Source organism: Tachyglossus aculeatus, chromosome 2, assembly GCF_015852505.1.
Source record: "Tachyglossus aculeatus isolate mTacAcu1 chromosome 2, mTacAcu1.pri, whole genome shotgun sequence".
Taxonomy (NCBI): domain Eukaryota; kingdom Metazoa; phylum Chordata; class Mammalia; order Monotremata; family Tachyglossidae; genus Tachyglossus; species Tachyglossus aculeatus.
The window spans coordinates 32,615,745-32,636,748 of record NC_052067.1 but is presented as its reverse complement, the minus strand read 5'-3'; the positions used below and the strand labels follow the sequence as shown (position 1 = coordinate 32,636,748).

At 42.8% G+C, this 21,004-nt stretch overlaps 1 protein-coding gene across 9 annotated transcripts in view; it reads right to left on the bottom strand.

The window, feature by feature from the left end:
* Positions 1-21,004, bottom strand: part of TBC1D5 (TBC1 domain family member 5) — a 498,550-nt gene that overhangs the window by 7,574 nt on the left and 469,972 nt on the right. For all 9 annotated transcript variants that reach the window (XM_038759929.1, XM_038759928.1, XM_038759927.1 and 6 more), the window contains 2 exons: positions 5,337-5,416; positions 4,133-4,309 (listed from right to left, as the gene is read on the bottom strand). In XM_038759929.1, the coding sequence (XP_038615857.1) occupies positions 4,133-4,309; positions 5,337-5,416 (257 nt within the window). The remainder of the gene's footprint in view (positions 1-4,132; positions 4,310-5,336; positions 5,417-21,004) is intronic.

The following is a 21,004-nucleotide window of genomic DNA, read 5'->3' as shown; positions in this document are numbered from 1 at the left end:
ATTCTGTAGAAACAGTTTTATCGGTCCTTCATTGTCATTTCAAAGGTAACAATGGCAAATATTTAAAATTATTTTTGCACTAGAAGTACAAACAGCTTCCCCATGAGGAGTAAATGAGTGTCAGGTAAGTGTCAGAGTTCACTTCCAATTTTAACCTATTTCGTTTTCCACCTCCTTCTTTAACTTCACCAGATGGGACCACAGTTGGGTGTACTGTTTTTGCAGTTGTCTTCAAACAGTCTTCTCCCAACCTCTCATTTCCCATTGAAGCAATTGTGGTGCAATACATTTTGGGGATAATTTGGGGGTTGACAGTGATGCCACTATCATGTTTTTGGGTTTAAAAAAAAAAATCATTTTTATTACGCACTTACTATGTACCAGACACTGTTCTAAGCACTGGGGTAGATACAAAGTAATCACGTTGGACACAGTCCCTGTGCCACATGGGGCTCACAGTCTTAATCCTCATTTTACAGATGAGGTAGCAGGCACAGAGAAGTGAAGTTACTTGCCCAAGGCTACATAGTAGACAAGTAGCGGAGCCAGGATTAGAACCCAGGTCCTTCTAACTCCCAGGCCTGTGCTCTATCCGCTTGACCATGCTGCTTCTCATGTTGCATGAGAAATGCCTGTACTTAACTATGATACCCATGTGTTTTTCTTATTCTCTAAACAAAAGATGATTTCTTCTCCACATAACCAGCCCCAAATGCCCAGCTTTTTCATTAAAAACATCAAAACTTGTATGCACAGGGCTTCAAGTTTGGAAATACCACAGTCAACATTTCCTTATGTAGTGTTACCTAAGTATTTGTGAATTTACTTCTATTGTTCCCTTTCTTACGGTCCAAGAATTAAAATGAAAAAAAGATGAGCTATGCCTGTTGAATATTTAAATCCTCTTTCTGTTGAAAGACATTATTCAACTTTAATCACTGTTTGGCTTCTCTTTAAATTGCTTTTTTCCAGTGTAAATATCTATCAATTAATCAGTTGCTCCCTCTGGATGCCTGAGACTTCAGCCTGTAAGAATGGCTGAGAGGTCCAGCAAAGCCTCCACAAAGATTCCCTGAGCGCTCAGGAACAGCCACAGGTTAAGATGGGAGCAAGGGATTGGTGATCTCACTGCTTTGCCTATGGGTCAAGCTTTGACTGCCAATCAGTGGTATTTATTGAGTGCTTACTATAAGCAGAGCACTGTTCTACATGCTTGGGAGAGTACAATACAAGAGAAATTAGCAGCTATACAACTTCAGACTCAGGGTGTCCCAAGCGAGTGGTGATGGCACTGGTATTTCCTCTCTCTGCCTGGTTAATTTTTTAAAAAAAAGATAATCTGAAGCTACATTTTCTTCCATCTGCTGTACCTATTAAAAATGAAAATGGCAGAACCATTCATTTCCAATATCTTTGACACTAAAGCTGTGACGCTATGTCCCACACCATATCCTTTTCAGAGCTTTTTTTTTTTTTTTTTCAGATGTTACATCAACTACTGGTATCAGGGCTATTCCCATTAATGAATCCTTTTAAAATTTAGAGAATATGAAGATCTTTTCAGTCTCTCAATCAGTGATTATACAACCACTATGTTGAAGACTTGAGATTTAGTCTGCAAGTAGTTATGTTTTTAAGTGGCAAAGTCATGGAGGTCTGGAAAAAATACTGCTCTCATACAGAAAATTTAAAATTAATAATATACCCTGAAATCACCACTGAGTTTACATATTGCAGTTAGTTATATGGGTACAGTTTTGGTTCAAAAGTTGTAGACAAGATAAAAACGCTTGGAAATCAGCCGTTTATCTATGCTTCTGCAACCCAAGTTGAAAGGTTACTTGCAGATACTCCATTCTAACTCATAAGTCTTTTCTTTGTCTATTACGGTACAGAGCCGTGCTGCAGCTTTGGAGTAGACTGGGGAAGTGCTGAGGAGTTCTACGTAAATTGTGAAATCAGGTCAGTTTCCACCTCAAGAAAGATGTACAAAAGAATATGTGTGTTTTGTAAAGGTGAAATGGGAATAACCAGCATTTACTAATATTTCTAATATTCACACAGAGCTACTGTGCCACCATTATTCCGGACAGAAAATAATGCCACAAATTTTACTTGAAAGACACAGAACCAAGATTTTACACTGGAGAAAAGAACGTAAGTGTTGCGAGACTTTTCTAAGACTTCTGCCGCAGGCAGAAAGCACATCCTTTCTGACCCAAATTCTGCTCACTTCATTAACAATAAAAATTTAGGCTGGGGTTAGGGCTTCATATCAGATACCACTTAATGGAGCTATTTTTGCATTTTAATGAAGGGTCAACAACTGCCTTTTCTTTTGCCCCTTCCCCTGCGCTAAAACAAAAAGTAAACTGTTCACTGGAGAAAGGGACTGTTCGTTAGGAAATAGAATCGCTTTTCCCACAACTTCATCATTTGAATTCTGAGGCACTCCTAGTTTTTATTGTCACTAGGAGACATTGTGGAAATCTTCAAATGATAAAAACAGGATTGATTCTAAGTGAGGCAGTAGCTGGGGTTGATCCACTTAAAAGCCTGGAAACCCTGGAGTGCAGGATCCGCTAGCCTTGACGTTTTGTAACTGACCGAGGGCTGAGTTCAAAGACAGGAGGAGGCTAGGGCAGTTCCCGCTTGGTTCTCAGTTGGCCTGGAGAACAGCTCCCCCAAGTCACTTGATAGCCTCCTCTTTTCCAGGCCAAACAACCCAAATTCTTTGGCTTTTCACCACCCTTCACTGGCCGCTCTCTAGTTTCCCTGCATCTTTTTACAGTACAGAGACCCAAATTGGACCCAAGACTCTGGAGCCTGACCACAGCAGAATCTAACAGAAGGATGATTTCCTGACTCTTGCATTTGTTGGTTCTGTGGCTGGAGGAACTATAGTTCAGTTCAAAGATGGGCGTGAGAATGTACCATGATTGTCTTAGAGAGAAGAGACAGAAAGAATCTCCTGCCCATTGTGCCTTTTCTGGCTCCAGGCCATTCTGGTCGAACTGCTCAGGTGGCAGTGGTTGAGGGGAACAGGTTACTGTACTACAGGAAGCACGGAAATGGCTGGAACCATTATATCTTTTTTTTTTTAAAAAGGGTTCTGAGCAATAGCAAGAAAAATCCAATGGATCAGGGCCTTGAGCAGTGTTTCTCTGGACTCTTGACTGTACAAATCATGTCTGGCCCCAAGCAGCTCAAATACTGATTGCATTTTTTTTTTTTTTTTTAGAAAAACAGATTTTGAGTAAAATATTGATACTTTCAGTATTTTCTAGGACAAATGTGTCACCAGCAGAGAGATGGGGGAGAGAGACCATAACAAAACAGATATAGGTGGACAAAGGTGATTTTGCAAATAGCGAGAATGGCAGTTAGACCTCAGGCCAAACAAGGACAAATTAAAAAAAAAACAAAACAAATAAAACCAAATCCATGTTTCTTAGTGACACAAATGGAAGCAGCTTCATTTACAGTCACATGAAAGGGAGATAGGCAATATGGGTTTTATGTTCTAATTTCTATGAATCAACCTAAGGCAGTCAGTGTATGGATGGGATTTTCCTTGTGATTCACCAGCCTGATTGACAAGGCTTCTAGGGCTGGTTTTACTTAACTTGCTTAGATTTCTTATCTGCTGAATATGCTTTTTAAAAAAATCTCTTAATTCCTCATTCTCAGCAGATAAAGTTCAATTTGATTCAGGACACAACAGAAATCAGGCCTAACCTTACTGGAAGGCTGGGAAATACCTTGAAATGGCCTGGGCTGTGATTTGTAGGCAGGTACTCTTTAAAAAGTTGCAAGTGTAACTTTTTTTTTTGGCAGTCTGGTTGCCCCTAAATATAGCACCATATTTTAACGAGGCTTTTGTTTCCAGGGAAGCAGAAGAGTATGGGAAGAATCTTGGGTGAGTCAGTATATCTGAAACATCCCTTTTCCTCTTTCCCTTCCTTTCTTCACTCTTCTCTATTTAATCCAATCTCATCCCACTTTGAACCCTCCAAATTTGGGCCACTTTTCTTCAAGTGAATTTAGACATTTCTCGATTATTTACACTAAATTCTTCTTGTAAAGATTTCTGAGTAGATTTGATTCTTTAAGGTCTCTGGACATCCTGTACCTGTTGTGTTGTAAGGAATTGTTGTTTGCGAGCAACAGATGCTTTTAAATGATCACTTAGTGCCCGGTTCTGATTGCTGGAACAGTAATGATCATCTGCAATCGTGATTTGTTCATTTTCTTCAGCCTCCAGCTGGCTCTGGTTAAAACGGAGGGATCCTTTTAGAATATCTTTGATCTGTTGTTGGACAGGAAGAAAATAGAGAATATTAAGTGAGTTTTTGCCAACTGCTAGGTGTCTAATACATTTAAACCATGTAAGAAAACAGTTGCTTCTTAAAGCTGCTTTGAAAAATATTAGGGAAGAGAGGAGCAGACAAGACAAATTCTACAGTAATCATTACTGCCCACTGCAAAGTCAAATATTATGGTCATATTCTGACCGTGCCAAAAATGAGCTGTAGGTTTTGTTACTGTGATGCTTCCTTAGCCTTCAAATCCAAGCCTGGGTTATCACCCTGAACATGGAGGGAGAGTGATTCCACATGAACTGGGTTTGCTGAGAGGTAGCTGTGGACATTTGGGCCCAACCTTAGCTTTTTATCCCATACACTTAGTACTGTGCTGTACATATAGTAAATGCTCAATGAATAGCATTGATTGATGGACCGAAACTCACTTTTTCTCTTCCAACACAGCTGTGTTACATGGCCACAAAGGTCTCGCTACGGGTCCACCCATATTCGAGAGCAGCTAAATGCCGGCTGAACAAACCGAGCAAGCCTTAAAGACGCTCACATTGTGACAAGGCCTGAAGAGATTTTTGCTGTAAGGTAAACGTGCCCTCTGTGGAGGTGGCAGGTGGACTGTTTCCTGAGGTATGGAACAGGGGAATGAAGTTGGGTGAGGAGGCAGAGGCACGGAAACGTAGACTATGTAAAGCAGGTCTGAAGGGGAAAACCAAAGTAAAGTCAGTGGCTTTATGGGGAGACCGTCTGTGTGCCCAGAGAAGGTGAAGAGGAACGAGTACCTCTCAGCAAACCCAATTCATGTGGAATCATTCTCCCTCCATGTTCAGGGTGATGACACAGGCTTGGATCTGAAGGCAGAGGAAGCATCACAGTAACAAAACCTACAGCTCATTTTTGGCGCTGTCAAAATATGACCATAATATTTGACTTTGCATTGGGCAGGGGTATCCTGCCACGAGCACATGTTTAAAAAATGTGCAAGTGATGGGCAACTTATAATAGCAAAGCACATACCTGTTTCAAACCAGCCAGTGAGACTAGAATTTCATCCTCTTTCTCCAGATGTTCCTGTAATATGACATCTTGAATATTTCCTGAAACACCAAGACAAAGTCTGTAACTGATTTCAATTGGTGCCTATCTGCCACCTTCTTCCTCTCCCCACAGCGGAGGCAGTTTCTCCACGTCCAGAGCAGAAACCTTGGGAAACTTGTCTTTGCCAGTCCAGTGTGGTCATTGAAGGCAGGGAAGGAAGGAGGGAATGAGGGGGCCCTGATCTGGGCTGGTGAATCCCACCTGAACATGCCCATGCTGGGCTGGAGCCTTACGGGGGCCGGAAGAAGGAAGGGTGATCTGCTTGGATCAGGGGCTGGGTGGTACCTGACTCAACTTTGGAGGCAGGATTTACCACTGTTCATTGTCCATGCAGAAATGTGCAGCAAGTTCCCCAAGGGTGTAGCAGTGGAGCATGTCTCACAAACCAGATGCGGTGGCAGCAGCCATGTCTACTGGGCCCCGAGGAAACTCGGTCCAGGGTAGGGCCGTGAAGCCCCTTCGGTCTGGAGTGAACTGGCTCCGTCCCCCTCTGCCTTCCCCTGCCCACCCTTTCTTCCCTGAGGTATAGAGAGAGAGGTGGGCCATCCTGATAGGAACCTCTTCCCTTTGTGATCCTCCCATTGGCCGCGATACACCTGAATAATCTCAGCTGACCATTTTTCTCCATTTAAATTTTCTTGCATATGAGTGAGATAAAGCAGGAGGCACAAGACGAACCTAAAACTTCTGGATCCCCCTGCCTAAATCAGGACAATTGGTCATGGAACAAACACCGCAAATCTACTAGGTCCTCTCTCCCATTATTGCCTTGCAATTCACATTCCAGTTGCACCTTCAGTGCAGTTCCCAAGTCTAATCCTAGTATAAAAGCAAAGGAATATGTAAACCTTGTGTCAAAGTCATCTGATGGTCAAGAGGGCCTCTCCAGGACTCTGCATGAATAGTATGTTTGCTGTTACCTCTTGGGGGAAATTCATACCTACACATTCATTGCTATTTTTGGGAAGCCAATTCTTGCACATGACTTCCTTCTTTCACTGTAGGTGTTCCACACTCTTCCGGGCATTGTATAGGGTGGCAATTCAGCAAGATGTTACTTGCCAAGCCATGGAATAGAACTATTCTTAGAAACAGCTGTCTTGCCTAAAAAGGAAAGCTCTTACCATTTTTGTCTGGTTTCTTTAGAAGTTATATTCCTAGAGGATTCATCATTCGAGAGGAAATAAGTCAAAGCATCTTTCCGCAGTACTCAAAACGTTAGCATTCTATCCCTCTCCATACATCCAACCAACGCAACCTTATTCATGCACGTGGATGTAGCTGAAAATAATCACGCGCTGCCCAAGGGCTTAGTATATCATCCTCTGCACAGAGTAGGCACGCGGTAAAAATACCTCGGTTTGGGTGATCATCTGTGTTGTAGTTCGCTCTGAAGTCAATGTATTGAGTATAATGTATTGAGTATAGAGAAGCAGCATGGCTCAGTGGAAAGAGCACAGGCTTTGGAGTCAGAGGTCATGGGTTCAAATCCCTGCTCCGCCAATTGTCAGCTGTGTGACTTTGGGCAAGTCACTTCACTTCTCTAGGCCTCAGTTCCCTCATCTGTAAAATGGGGATTAAAACTGTGAGCCCCCCCGGGGACAACCTGATCATCTTGTAACCTCCCCAGCACTTAGAACAGTGCTTTGCACATAGTAAGCGCTTAATAAATGCCATTGTTATTATTATTATTATTATAACATTGTACGCAAAGCACTGTCCTAAGCCTGGGAGCAGAGTTCACTAGAAGTTGTAGACATGATCCCTGACCTCAAGAAACTTACAATCAAGCAGGAAATGACATGAAAAGTAGAGACAGGAAGAAGCACCAGAGTATAAAAGATATATATCTAAGTGCTATGGGGGAGAGGGTGTGTGTGAGTACTTAGTGGTACTAAAGGGGTAATTGGGGGATATAAAAGTGGAATATTAGAAATGTAATTCTTGTGCAGGTAGTAGAAGGCTGACTGTACTTTTCATTACCTGTTCAAGACAGACTCTGGACAAAAATCTGGCCAGCCATGGGGAGACAAAAGTGAATGTCTCTCAAACATATTAGCTGAAGGAATAGCACTTATTGAGCATTCATACAGTGCAATGTGTACTGTACTAAGTACCAAAGAAGGTAGTGCATTCACATTTTAACTGGCTTTCTCTATGCTTTCAGGAGGATCCTTCTCAGTGGTTGGAGACATGATCAAAAGGTCATTGTGGTGTTCTTGTTACCCTGGAAAAGATTCCATCTGGACATTAGAACAGTGCTTGGTATATCATAAAACGCTTAATAAATGCTATTAGAAGGATCATTCATCAGTGCTGTGGTAGTGTGGGTGACATCATACTAATTATTAGTAAATGTCCTTTAGTTTGGTGAGAGGCAACATATTCCTAAGTGTCAGTTTTGGCAGCTCAGAATCTGTCACTGATGTTTTCATTATGGGTATTTGATACTGTGTGTCAAGCACTGTTTTAAGTGCTAGGGGTAGATACAAGTTAATTAGGTCAGATTTGGTCCTGGTCCCATTTGGGGCTTACAGTCTAAGAAGGAGGGATAATAAATTTGGCAGATGAGGGAACTGGGGCACAGAGAAGTTAAATGACTTGCCCAAGGACACACAGCAGGTAAGTGGCAGATCCAGGATTAGGACCCAGATCCTCCTACTCCTAAATGTGAGCTTTTTCTCCCAGGCCACTCTGCTTTCCATCTTGTTTTTGTTTCATAGCATTTTAGAGACTTCCATTTTGTTACAGTCCCAAGGAACTGAAAGGTATTGTTAATTGACTTGTTTGCTGTCATTTTTTAAGTATCTGAGTTACTTTCAGGAAATAATTCTTGGTGGTATTCTCCCTCACCGGCCCCCCCCATCTCTCCATAGATCTGGCACCATCATTCCCAGGCCTTGGATCCCCTCCACCATGTGCTGATGGCGGAAATCCACACACCAGGTAGGCTCATCCTCACCCTGCTACAACTCTGATCTTTGCTCCACTCAGCAACAAACACCTCTACTCCCATCTCTTCTTTTCATCCTTGCTGATCTTGCCAACTAAATGGTTGATAAAACTGACATCATCAGGTGTTGTCTCCCCAAAATGCCCTTCTAATTCTAATCCATTCATTCAATTGTATTTATTGGGAATTCATGGTATGCAGAGCACTATAATAAGCACTTGGTTGTGGGCAAGATGTGTCTGTTGTTGTACTGTACTCTCTCAAGCGCTCAGTACAGTGCTTTGCACACAGTAAGCTTTGCACGCTTAATACAATTGAAAGAATGAACAGTAAACAGACACATTCCCTGGCCACAATGAGCTTGCAGTCTAGAGGTAGGGGAGACAGATAATAATTTTAAAAAATAAATTCCTCCCCATCCACTCTCTCATATTTCCTAGTCACTTCTCTAAAGATCTCCTGCCTGCTGTCAAAGTCCAGCAGCTGCAAGCCCATCTCTTCACGCCACCATCAAACTCTTGTACCCTCTCTTCTGTCCTCCCTGTTCACTCTCTGATGACTCTTTCTATTCTGCTTTCAAACACGTCTATGTGTCCCCTATCCTAAGGAAAAAAAAAACCCTCCCTCCCCTCCACCACATCTTCCAACCACTGTCCCATCTCCCTCCTACCATTCCTGTCTACTCTCCTTGAACTGGTTGTTTGCATTACATCAGGAAACTAGGGTCTAATCCTGGCTCTGTTAGTTGCCTGCTGTGTGACCTTGGGCAAGTAATTTAACTTCTCTGTGCCTGTTTCCTCATCTGTAAAATAGGGATTCAATTAGCCTATTTGCTCTCCTACTTAAACTGTAGGCCTCGCGGGACAGGGACTGTGCCTGACTTATCTACCCCTGTGCTTAGTACAGGCCTTGACACATAGAAAGCACTTAACAAACCCCATGATGATGATGACGACAAGGATAATATGGCTTTCCTCCAACTCCTTCCTTCACCCTCTACAATCTGGCTTCTGCTCCCTCCAGTTCATTGGGATAACTCTCTCTGAAGTAATCAAAACCTAATGGATGCCATTTCATCCTAATCCTCTTCAACCTCTTGGCTTCCTTTGACACTGTGGACCACATCCTTTTCCTGGAAACACTATTTTACCTCATTTTTTTCCTGACACTGTTCTCTCCTGGTTATCCTCCTATTTCTCTGGCTGCTTCTTCCTCTGCCTCCCATTCCCTAACTGTTGGTGTCCCTCAGAGCTCAGTTCTAGGTTCCCATCTCTTCTCAGTCTACACTCAATCCTTCGGGGTGCTTATTTGCTCCGTGACAACTTCACCTATTACCAGAGATCTGAAATCATATCCCAAAAGACTCCCCAGTATACCTCTCTTCTCCCATCTCCAGATCACCTTTACATGGATGTCCCCTTGTCCCAAAATGAACTCTTCAAATTCCCCCCCAGCTCCTCTCCTCCACCTAACTTTCCCATCCCAGTTGACACCTCTGCCACCACCCTACAAACCTGTAACACTGTGGTGTGATCTTGACTCCATCCTCTCTTTCAATCCCCACATTTCGTTTGTCACAAACTCCTTCTTTCATGGCATTTCCACAATCTGCTCCATCCTCTCTATCCAAATTCTGGATGGATTTCATGCCCTCCCTTCAGTGAAAATTGAGACAAATGTAAATTGGGTAAGAAGTGTGACTTTTCTCCATCAAAACAGTAATCCATTTACCAGCTTTGCAAACCCTGTTGTTTGCTATACTTTGTAATTTTCTGGAAATGATGACTACAGGTAGAAGCCTGAATACAGGTTCCTGAGCCAAGGATTGCTGATTGATTGACTTGGCCTCAAAAAGTATTTATTGAACACCCACACACTGAAATTCTGTTGAACTACCTAATTTGATAAGAATAGACATACTAATTTGCTATTCAGGTGACTAATTTGTGATTTTCATCATGGACAAAAATTACTGCACCTACAGTCTCTTGTGTCATCTCCCAACACTCAGCCAGAAGTGAGGCTTTCAGAAAGAAATGTGCATTGCACCAGACAAATCAAGTTAAAGCACTCCCACTTTAACTTGACAACAAGTGGAATGGCAAAGGGGAGCAGAGCCAAGAATATGCTGATTGACTAGAAACCAAGAATTTCTACACATGCAAAAAGTTATGTGACCCTGGACATGGCTCTGTGACCCCTCATCACAGACAAGGCGGGAATCCCGAAGAGATGGCAACAACATTTCAATATTACAAGCTGATGACGAACTTGAGGAACAACTGCGATCACTTTTTACCTTTGATCGATGAAGCCTGCACAATCCAAACTCTATTTGGGCCAACACAGAGCTAAGCCTTCCTTGGTACCCAATTTTGTTACCTGGATACCAGATGCCCACCAAATGCTTGATACCTTGTTAAAGAAGTAGAAAGCCACATCAAGAAGGCCAGCTTGGCTTTTAGGAGGCCAGTGATGGCAGACTCCAGACCAGACTAAAGGCCTACAGAGCTGTGGTGCTGGCCCCACCTCTCATTGGCCATGAGGCCGAGACTCTCCCCAGACACCACCTCCATCCAACTCCTTGAGCAGTTCTAGCACGGTCACTTGGGGATTAGACTCATCATCCAATGGCAAGATAGGATCACAAACAGTGTAGTTCATCTTGCTGCACTACAACTATACTAACCATCATCACAACAGGCACTGAACTTACGTATTTTCCCAACTGTACTTGCAATTATTTATTTTGATTCTGTTATTTGTAAATGCTTTTATAGCCCCCTTCCCTATGGACACGATTGGGTCTTCTCTTTTGTTGTACTTCCCCAAGACATTATGTGTACTGTACTCAGTGGGTGTACAATGAAAAATAACTCTGACCACCAGGAACTATTACTCAACATAGGTGCTGCAGGGATCTGGCACACACCATAATCAAGGTAGGTAGAGACAGATCTCTCTCTCTCTTTCTCTCTCTCTCCTCTCTCTCTTCCTACATTTCTCTGTTTCCCTGATTCCATCTCTGTCTTCTTTCTACATTTCTCTATCTCCCTGTATGGCTCTTGGTCTCCATCTCTTTATGTCTCTGTTTCTGTTTTCTCTTCTCTCTCTTTTTCTACAGGTCTCCATGTCTTTGTGGTTCTCCATTTCTCAGTCTTTAAAAGTGTCGCCTCTGTTTCTACATGAAGCAGCACGGCATAGTGGATGGAGCCTGGGGGTCATAAGGTCATGGGTTCTAATCAATCAACCAATCATTTATTGAGCGCTTACTGTGTGCAGAGCACTGTACTAAGCGCTGGGAAGTACAAGTTGGCAACATATAGAGATGGTCCCTACCCAACAGTGGGCTCACAGTCTAGAAGGGGGAGACAGAAAACAAAACCAAACATATTAATAAAATAAACAGAATAGATATGTACAAGTAAAATAAATAAATAGAGTAATAAATACATAGAAACATATATACATATATACAGGAGCTGTGGGGAAGGGAAGGAGGTAAGGCAGGGGGGATAGAGAGGGGGAGGAGGAGGAGGAGGGGACTCAGTCTGGGAAGGCCTCCTGGAGGAGGAGAAGGCCTCTCTGCCTTCCCATCTCTGCCACTTGTCTGCCATGTGACTTTGGTTAAGTCACTTCACTTCTCTGTGTCTCAGTTACCTCATCTGTAAAATGGGGATTGAGACAGCCCCATGTGAGACAGAGACTGTGTCCAACCCTATTATCTTGTATCCACCCCAGAGCACCTAGTAAGCACTTAAAAAAACCCACAATTATTATTACAGCTCTATGCCACCCTGTCCATTTCTCTGCGATCTCTCACTGCCTTTCTTCCTTCCTTCAGCCTTTCTTCTCTCACTGCCTTCATCTATGTTTCCCTTTCTGAGTCTTTGTTTCTCTGTCTACATGGCTTGTGGCCTCTATCTCTCTCTGCACTTCCAATTCTCCCACTTCACACCTCTCTGCCTGCCTCTGTCTTCCTGTCTCTTGATGCCTATGTCCATATCTCTTGAACTCCCTGCCCACCTATGTCTCTCTCCATTTCTCTTTATACCTGTTTCACTGTCTGTAGTTCTCTGTCTAGCTTTTGGTCTCCCTCTCCCTATGTCTGCCTCCATCTATCTTTGTTTCTCCCCCATCTTCATTTCTATGTTTGTGGTTTTCTAGCTCTCTATATCTAGGCCTATCTCTGCCTCTGTCTCCTGCTAACTCAGTCTACAACCCTCCATCTCATTCTCTCTCTCTCTCCAAGCACCTTTCATACTCTCCATAATAACAATAATAATAATAATAATAATAATAATAATAATAATAATAATAATAATGGCATTTGTTAAGCGCTATGTGCCAAGCACTGTTCTAAGTGCTGGGGGAGATACAAGGTCACCATTGTCCCACCTGGGGCTCACAGTCTTCATCCGCATTTTACAGATGAGGTAACTGAGGCACAGAGAAGTGACTTCCCAAAGACACACAGCTAAGTGGCGGAGCCAGGATTAGAACCCACGACCTCTGACTCCCAAGCCCGGGCTCTTTCCACTGAGCCACGCTGCTTCTCTACATCTCGTGCTCTCATTCTAAAATCTCTCCGTCTCCATCTCTCAGTCTCTACGTTGCCCTGTCTGTGCCTTTGTTGTTCTCTGTCTACAAAACAGGTCTCACACACACAATGCCATCCCTTAATAAAAGGCAAAAGATCAGTTGCAGTCAATTTAATCTGTTTTGATCACCCCATATGTAAATATTTCTATGCCTGTCTCTGTTAGAATGCACCTTTTGTAGCTGCTGGACTTTTTCAAGAGCTTAGTAGAGTGCATTGCTCCCACTGGATGCTCAATAAATGATGATGATGGTATTTATTAAGCACTTATCATGTGCCAAGCACTGTTCTAGGCACTGGGGTAGATACAAGGTAATAAGGTAATAAATGCACTTACTACTACTACTACTACTACCACCACCACCACCACTACTTACATACTGTTTCAAAGAAAAGGGGATGGCTATAAGCCCTTTGTTGGGTAGGGACTGTCTCTGTGGCCAAATTGTACTTTCCAAGCACTTAGTACAGTGCTCTGCACACAGCGCTCATTAAATACGACTCAATGAATGAATGACAAAGACTAACAGGGTTGTCCATCTCAAGCTGATAACTTCCTTAGAATATTAAAAACACAAGGTTCTATGTGCAAAACTTCTGAATAAATGGTCCTGCAAGAGAGAATGTTGGAGGAGATAAAAATTCAGAGTTGCAGTGCTACACAATAGAAAAGCAATTCTCCCAAACAAGAAAGCCAGCTGAAAACAGACATCCTTAGAGAGTAGATGTTTTCAGTTTCACTAAAAGCCTGTAACAATTGGTTCTCTATCAATAAAACACACAGAAATCAAGTCAATAAGGTACCGAGTACCAGAACATTGTAGAAGAAAAAAACGTTGCTTTTGACCTCCGAGTAATTAAAATTGCCATGAACCACAGTTATTTTCAAAACTCACCAGTATTCTGCTGTTTTTACATGCTGGAATGAACAAGGGAAATGTAAAAAAAAATACTGTTGGTTCTTTAAAAGAAAACCCAGTAAATTCCACATTTAATTACCTAAAAGAACATAAATCAGCCCCTTTTACTGCAGGATGGCTGCTGGAAGCCTTGTAGAAACCCACTTCACCCTGGCATCGCCTATATGCCAATGAGCTCCTCTTTGCATGCCGGTTAGCTGCTCCTGCCCCTCCTCGAGAAAGCTGCCAGGAGAAGAGGGAGAACATCTTCACACTGTTCTGTCTCCTTCCAGTGCGAGACAGTAACGAGTAAGTGGGTAAGGAAGAGTCTTTCCCTCTTTTCCAAAAATCTCCCTATTCAGAACCATATCCTTCCTAAATATGAAAATGGAAAAAAAAATTTAAAACTCTGAAACTAGAATTTGTTCCTGTTTTCACTGTAATGCTAATTTACCCTCAGGTCCTACATATATCACAGGGTAGATACTGTTCTCACTACTACTGTCAAAGGACGACAGACTTTAGCCTAGAGTAAGTCATTTTTGATGTGTATTAATGAACCCTCAGTAAAGAAAGTGGAGACAGCATAGGCCTGAGAGTCCGTCCCAGCTCTGCCACTTGTTTGCTGTGTGACCTTGGTCAAGTCAATTACCTTTTCTGTGCCTCAATTACATCATCTGAAAAATGGGTATTAAGGCTGTGTGCCCTATGTGGGCCAGGGACTGTGTCCAACTGATTAACCCCGGCATCTGGAACAGTGCTTGGCATATAAAAAGCGCTTTAACAAATACCACAACAAAACAGAGGCACTAGCGGCCTCAGGACTGCGAGAGAGTAGCTGCCTTAACTCAGACTTAAAGAAACAACCAGAGAAAGCATCAAATACACACAGGCAAGCATTGCTTTGACAATAACAGCAACAATAAAGGGAGAAAACAGGGTGAACATCACCAGTGTTAGTGAGGCAGGAATGAGGTTTTACTGATTAGTTTCAAAGTCAATCTAGGATGTAAATCACCATTTCTGTTCAGAGTTAATTTGTCTGTAAATGGGCCAGTTTGACAACAATGAGAAGCAGTGTGGCCTAGTGGATAGAGCTTGGGCCTCGGAGTCGGGCCAGGGTTCTACCATTTTTCTACCATGTGACCTTGGACAAGTCAATTCACTTCACTGGGCCTCAGTTACCTAACTGTAAAACAGGAATAAAGACTGTGAGCCCCATGTGGGACATGGGCTGTGTCCAACCTTGTTATTTACCCCAGTGCTTAGTATAGTACCTGGCACATAGTGAGTGCTTAAAAAAAAAAAAAACCAACAGAAAAAATTATTTTGGGATTGAGACCTACTGCACAGCACTGTGCTAAGCACTTGGGAGAAGATGAAAAAAAGGAGTAGATATGGTCTCTGCCCTCAAGAAGTTATGTAATCTAGTGGGGAAAACAGGCACTAAACTAAATTGCAGAAAGGGAGAAGCAATTGATTATACAGCTTTGTAGGTAAGTTCTTGGATGATTTGGAAGTGAAGCAGCATGGGGGGGATTATAATTAACATTTCTTTAAAAGCCCTTATTAATTGATTACCAAAGATGAGAAATTAATCAGGGAAGGCCCACTGAAGCAGATGCGATTTTAGAAGGGCTTTGAAGATGGGGAGAGCAGTGGTTTGACATGTGAGGGGTGGGTGGGAGTTCCAGGCAGAAGGGAGGTGTGAATAAGAGGTCGGCTGTGAGAGTGTCGGGAACCACATGTTGCATAGTTGAGCTTGAGAGGCATGACCTACATGAACTGGGCTGTACTGGGAGAAGAAAGCTGACAAACAGAAGGGAGAGAGCAGATTGAGTGTCAGAGCCAATGGTCAGGAGTTTCTGCTTGTTGCAAAATAATCTAATTCACATATTGTCTTTGCCACTCCCAATACTATATAAAGGAAAGTGCAATAAAAATATTTTTATAACTTGGACTTTCCACAAATTCAAACTGACCTCCCTTTAGCTAGAACTAAGGAAATTTTTATTGTAGTGAGTTAAATTTCAGATAAGCTATAAGATTTCTTTTTGGAGACTTAGGAGGGGGTTCCCTTCTATTTTCCACCCACACCCATTCCCTTGGAAAACTTATTCGCTCCCACTGTTTCAACTACCATCTTTATGTGAAAGACCTCCAAACCTACCTCTCCAGCCCTGATCTCTCTCCTCCTGTGCCAACTCACATTTCCTCCTGCCTTTGGGACATATCTCCTCCCTTCAAGGCCCTACTGAGAGCTCACCTCCTCCAGGAGGCCTTCCCAGATTGAGCCCCTTCCTTCCTCTCTCCCTCGCCCCCCTCTCCATCCCATCTTACCTCCTTCCCTTCCCCACAGCACCTGTATATATGTATATATGTCTGTACATATTTATTACTCTTATTTATTTTACTTGTACATATCTATTCTCTTTATTTTATTGTGTTAGTATGTTTGGTTTTGTTCTCTGTCTCCCCCTTTTAGACTGTGAGCCCGCTGTTGGGTAGGGACTGTCTCTATACGTTGCCAACTTGTACTTCCCAAGCGCTTAGTACAGTGCTCTGCACACAGTAAGTGCTCAATAAATATGATTGATTGATTGATTTGTATGTGGATGTTCCATCAGTACATCAAATTTACAAGTCCAACATGGCTTACTGGCCTGGAAGTCAGAAGGACCTGGGTTCTAATCCCAGCTCTGCCACATGTCTACTGAGTGACCTTGGGCAAGTCGCTTCACTTCTCTGGGCCTCAGTTACCTCATCTGGAAAATGGGGATTAAGACTATAGGCCCCATCTGTGACAGGGACTGTGTCCAACCCGATTACCTTGTACCTACTCCAGCGCTTAGTACAGTGCCTGGCACATAGTAAGCACTTAACAAATACACAGTATTATTATCATTATTATTATTCCCACCCAAACCCTCTTGTGTTCCTAATTTTCCCATCAGTGAAACAGCCTTACTGTCCTCCCTGGCTCACAAGTCCGTAATATTGCCATCATCCCTCTCTCAATTCCCTCATTCAACTCACATATCCAATGTCACCAAATCCTGCAGGTTCTACCTATTTATATGCAGTATATATATATATATATATATATATATATATATATATATATTCTCTCTCTCTCTGTATATATATATATATATATATATATATATATATACAGAGAGAGAGAGAGAGAGAGAGAGAGAGAGAGAGAGAGAGAGAGAGAGAAGCAGCATGGCATAGGGATAACAAGTACCATAATAATAATTATTATTATATTTATTTTCATGGCATTTGTTAAGCATTTGCTATGTGCCAGGCACTATACTAAGCACTGGGGTAGATACAAGGTAATGCCTTCCTTGACTCACCTCTCCACACCCCATTCTCCGTTCTACACTACCTACGCACTTAGGTCTGTACCCTCTAAGCACCTGGATACTCACCCTACCACCAGCCCCACAACAATTAATGTATATACCCTTATTCTCTGTTGCTTCCCCGATACAAAATTTCTTTTAATACTTCTCTCCCATTAGACTGAAAGCTCTTTGAAGATGGGAATTGTGTCTACCCACAATACTGTATTGTACTCGCCCATGATACTGTGCTATGCACAGAGCATGCACGCAATAAATACCATTGATTGATGGGAGTACAATCCGATCAGCAAAATCTTCTCTGTACTGGTCTCTGTATACAGGCTACCTCTTTATTGATTGCACTCCTGAAGGATGCCACGCATCACAAGATGGGAAATGGCTAGCAGTGAAGCATCATTCATGCCCCTGCCCCACTGTCCCTCTTTGCTGGGGCTCTTCTTTTCTCTAGTCACAGCCCAGGAGTCTCTCAATCAATCAATCAATCAATCGTATTTATTGAGCGCTTACTGTGTGCAGAGCACTGTACTAAGTGCTTGGGAAGTCCAAGTTGGCAACATATAGAGACAGTCCCTACCCAACAGTGGGCTCACAGTCTAAAAGGGGGAGACAGACAACAAAACCAAACATACTAACATACTCTCCACATGGGCCATCTCTGCCACTTCCATTCATTCATTCAATTGTATATATCGAGAACTTACTGTGTGCATAGCACTGTACTAAGCGCTTGGGAGAGTATAATACAACAATAAACAGACACAATCCCCGCCCACAACAAGCTCACAATTGTGGCCTAGGGGAAAGAGCTCAGTTGGGCCTGGAAGTCAGAGGACCTGGGTTCTACTCCTTGATCTGCCAGTTGCCTGCTGTGTGACCTTGGGCAAGTCACAAAAGTTTCCCCATCTGTAGATATGTACTTGTACATATCTATTCTATTTATTTTATTTTGTTAATATATTTTGTTTTGTTCTCTGTCTCCCCCTTCTAGACTGTGAGCCCACTGTTGGGTAGGGACCGTCTCTATATGTTGCCAGCTTGCACTTCCCAAGTGCTTAGTACAGTGCTCTACACACAGTAAGCACTCAATAAATATGATTGATTGATTGATCGAACATCTTTCCTCCCTCCCACCTAGACTGTGCACCTCATGACAAATAATGACCGTGCCCAACCTGATTGTAATAATAATAATACTTATGGCATTTGTTAAGCGCTTACTATGTGCAAAGCACTGTTCTAGGCACTGGCGGGGGGGATACAAGGTGATCAGGTTGTCCCACGTGGGGCTCACAGTCTTAATCCCCATTTTACAGATGAGGTAACTGAGGCTCAGAGAAGTTAAGTGACTTGCCCAAAGTCACACAGCTGGCAAGTGGCAGAGCTGGGATTAGAACCCATGACCTCTGACTCCCAAGCCCGGGCTCTTTCCACTGAGCCACGCTGCTTCTCTATTATCCTGTACCTACCCCAGCACTTAAGTGCTGGGCATGTCATCAATCGTATTTATTGAGCGCTTACTGTGTGCAGAGCACTGTACTAAGCGCTTGGGAAGTACAAGTTGGCAACATATAGTATGTATATGTATAGTATGTAGTATGTATAGTATGGGCATGTAGTAACCATTTTTAAATATCACAGTTCTTTTCCCTCATATCATGCTGCCTTGAGGTTCCAGAATCTCAGCCTGGAATCTTTGCTTCCCTTCAGCTCTTTTTCCTCTGCCTCTGTTGTGACTTGCCCCTCCCAGAACAAAGGCCTCCTGAAAGCCACCTCCGAATCAAAGCACGTGGCCATGACCCCCGAAGTGGTAACTTCGATAGATGGATAAGATTCCTGCTTTCCCCAGGAGCTTGCTCAAATGTAAGCCATGACAGGCCCAGAGGGACCCAGCCCCGGTCTGCTTCCAGGCACTCAGGGTGCAGAGAAGTCAGGCTCATCTGAATCTATCTGGTGCCCTCTGTCACTGGTTTCACGGGGAGTTTCATTCATCAGGGCTTAACTGGCAAGGGGCAAAACATGTCTTGCAGGAACAAAAGACCCAAGCGTTACTCTGACTACACCAGACTGCGAATGGGAGAGGCAGAGCGGGTAGGCAAGCCTGGATTCCATTCTCCCTGGAAACAAATGTTGGGAAATATTTCAAGCATCAGAAACTTCTCTGGATGTTAGTGAGACCCCGTGGCCATAAAGAAGTGCCCAAGCATCCCACAGCCTCCACCTAAAAACATATGCAACACCCGAAATCTCACACTGCCAGATCCTGACCCTGGCCTTCCCCAGTAAAGTGACCAAGAACACCTTTGGTACTCTTATTCCAAGTCCAAAAGAACATCATATTTAACACCTAAACTGGGAAAACCAAAGTGACTTGGAGTTTCTGCAGAATAAGTGAATAGAGACCATCCTATTATACACTCATTTCACCTATAACGTGTCTGTAAGTTCCCAGTGAGCCCTACGTTAAGGAACACTTGTGTTGTCTAGTACCCCAGCGCTTAGAACAGTGCTTTGCACATAGTTAGCGCTTAACAAATGCCATCACTATTATTACTTTGTGCCTCCACTGATGCTGCCTGCATGCGCATAGCCGTTACTTCCTTCACCAAATGTGTTCTCTCAAGACAGATGCTCTATTGTCAAAACTTTCCCTAATTCCCTAAGTGTTCTATCCAAAATAAAGTTACCTATGTTCAATCAATTTAAGTTCTTCACCAAGAAAATGAGTTACTAATTTAGTTTCATTCCCTGTGTATTTTGCAAAGAAAAAACCTCACTTATTCTCTCATTTCTTGATCTCAGCAGATAGAATGGTATTGTAAAATCCACTGCTGAAATGGAACTAGGAGATTCATATGTTGTAAATTAATACTGGTAGCAGACAAAAGCAAGGCAGAACCTGGCAAAACTGAGACATGCATGCAGACTGACTGTATGGGAAAAGACCCAAACCTAATGAGGTATTAGTCTAATTATTTTCAGTGTCCAATGAAATCCATTTCAAGAACACTTGACAGGGGAAAAACAGTGGTTCACAGACTATCTTAGTCAATTAGCACGTGAAAGTAAATGCCAGAGGAATAAAACTGGGGCAGAATGAAGATCATAACACTGACATGCGCTTATGAAAATGAAAAGAAATTTCCTAAAGGTCTTTATAAAGGCACTTGGTTATTTATAGGAAACATTGGTGCGTGCAAATGTTTATCTTCAGGGATTTGGAGGGCTTATATCAAGTAGGGACAGAACAAGATGATAAAGGGTAATTAGGCATTAGGAAGAATTTCCCAAACAGCTAGATTCTCCCTCAGTTGGAAAACGGTAGAGTAAAAAAGCGTCATTCATTCAGGCCACAAGAATCTGAAATTTGTAATATCTGTGAACCCTCCATTTCCTCCCAGGGGGAGCCTGCCTACACCCTACATACTGAATCATACCTACAAAGCTGCGGTTGGGCAAGTCACTTCACTTCACTGGGCCTCAGTTCCCTCATTTGTAAAAATGGAGATTGAGAAATGCGAGCCCCATGTGGGAAGGACTGCATCCAACCTGATTTGCTTGTATCCACTCCGGCACTTAGTATGGTGTCTGGCACATAGTAAGCGCCTAACAAATGCCACAGTGATTATTATTAGTGCCCCGCCTTCAATATGTGAGGCTTGGACCTGACACAGAAAGCTCATTTGGCTTCTAGAGCAGTTTTACTACTGTCACCTGCAAGTCAGATAATAACCTCAAAGAGCAATTCCGGAATGCAATCA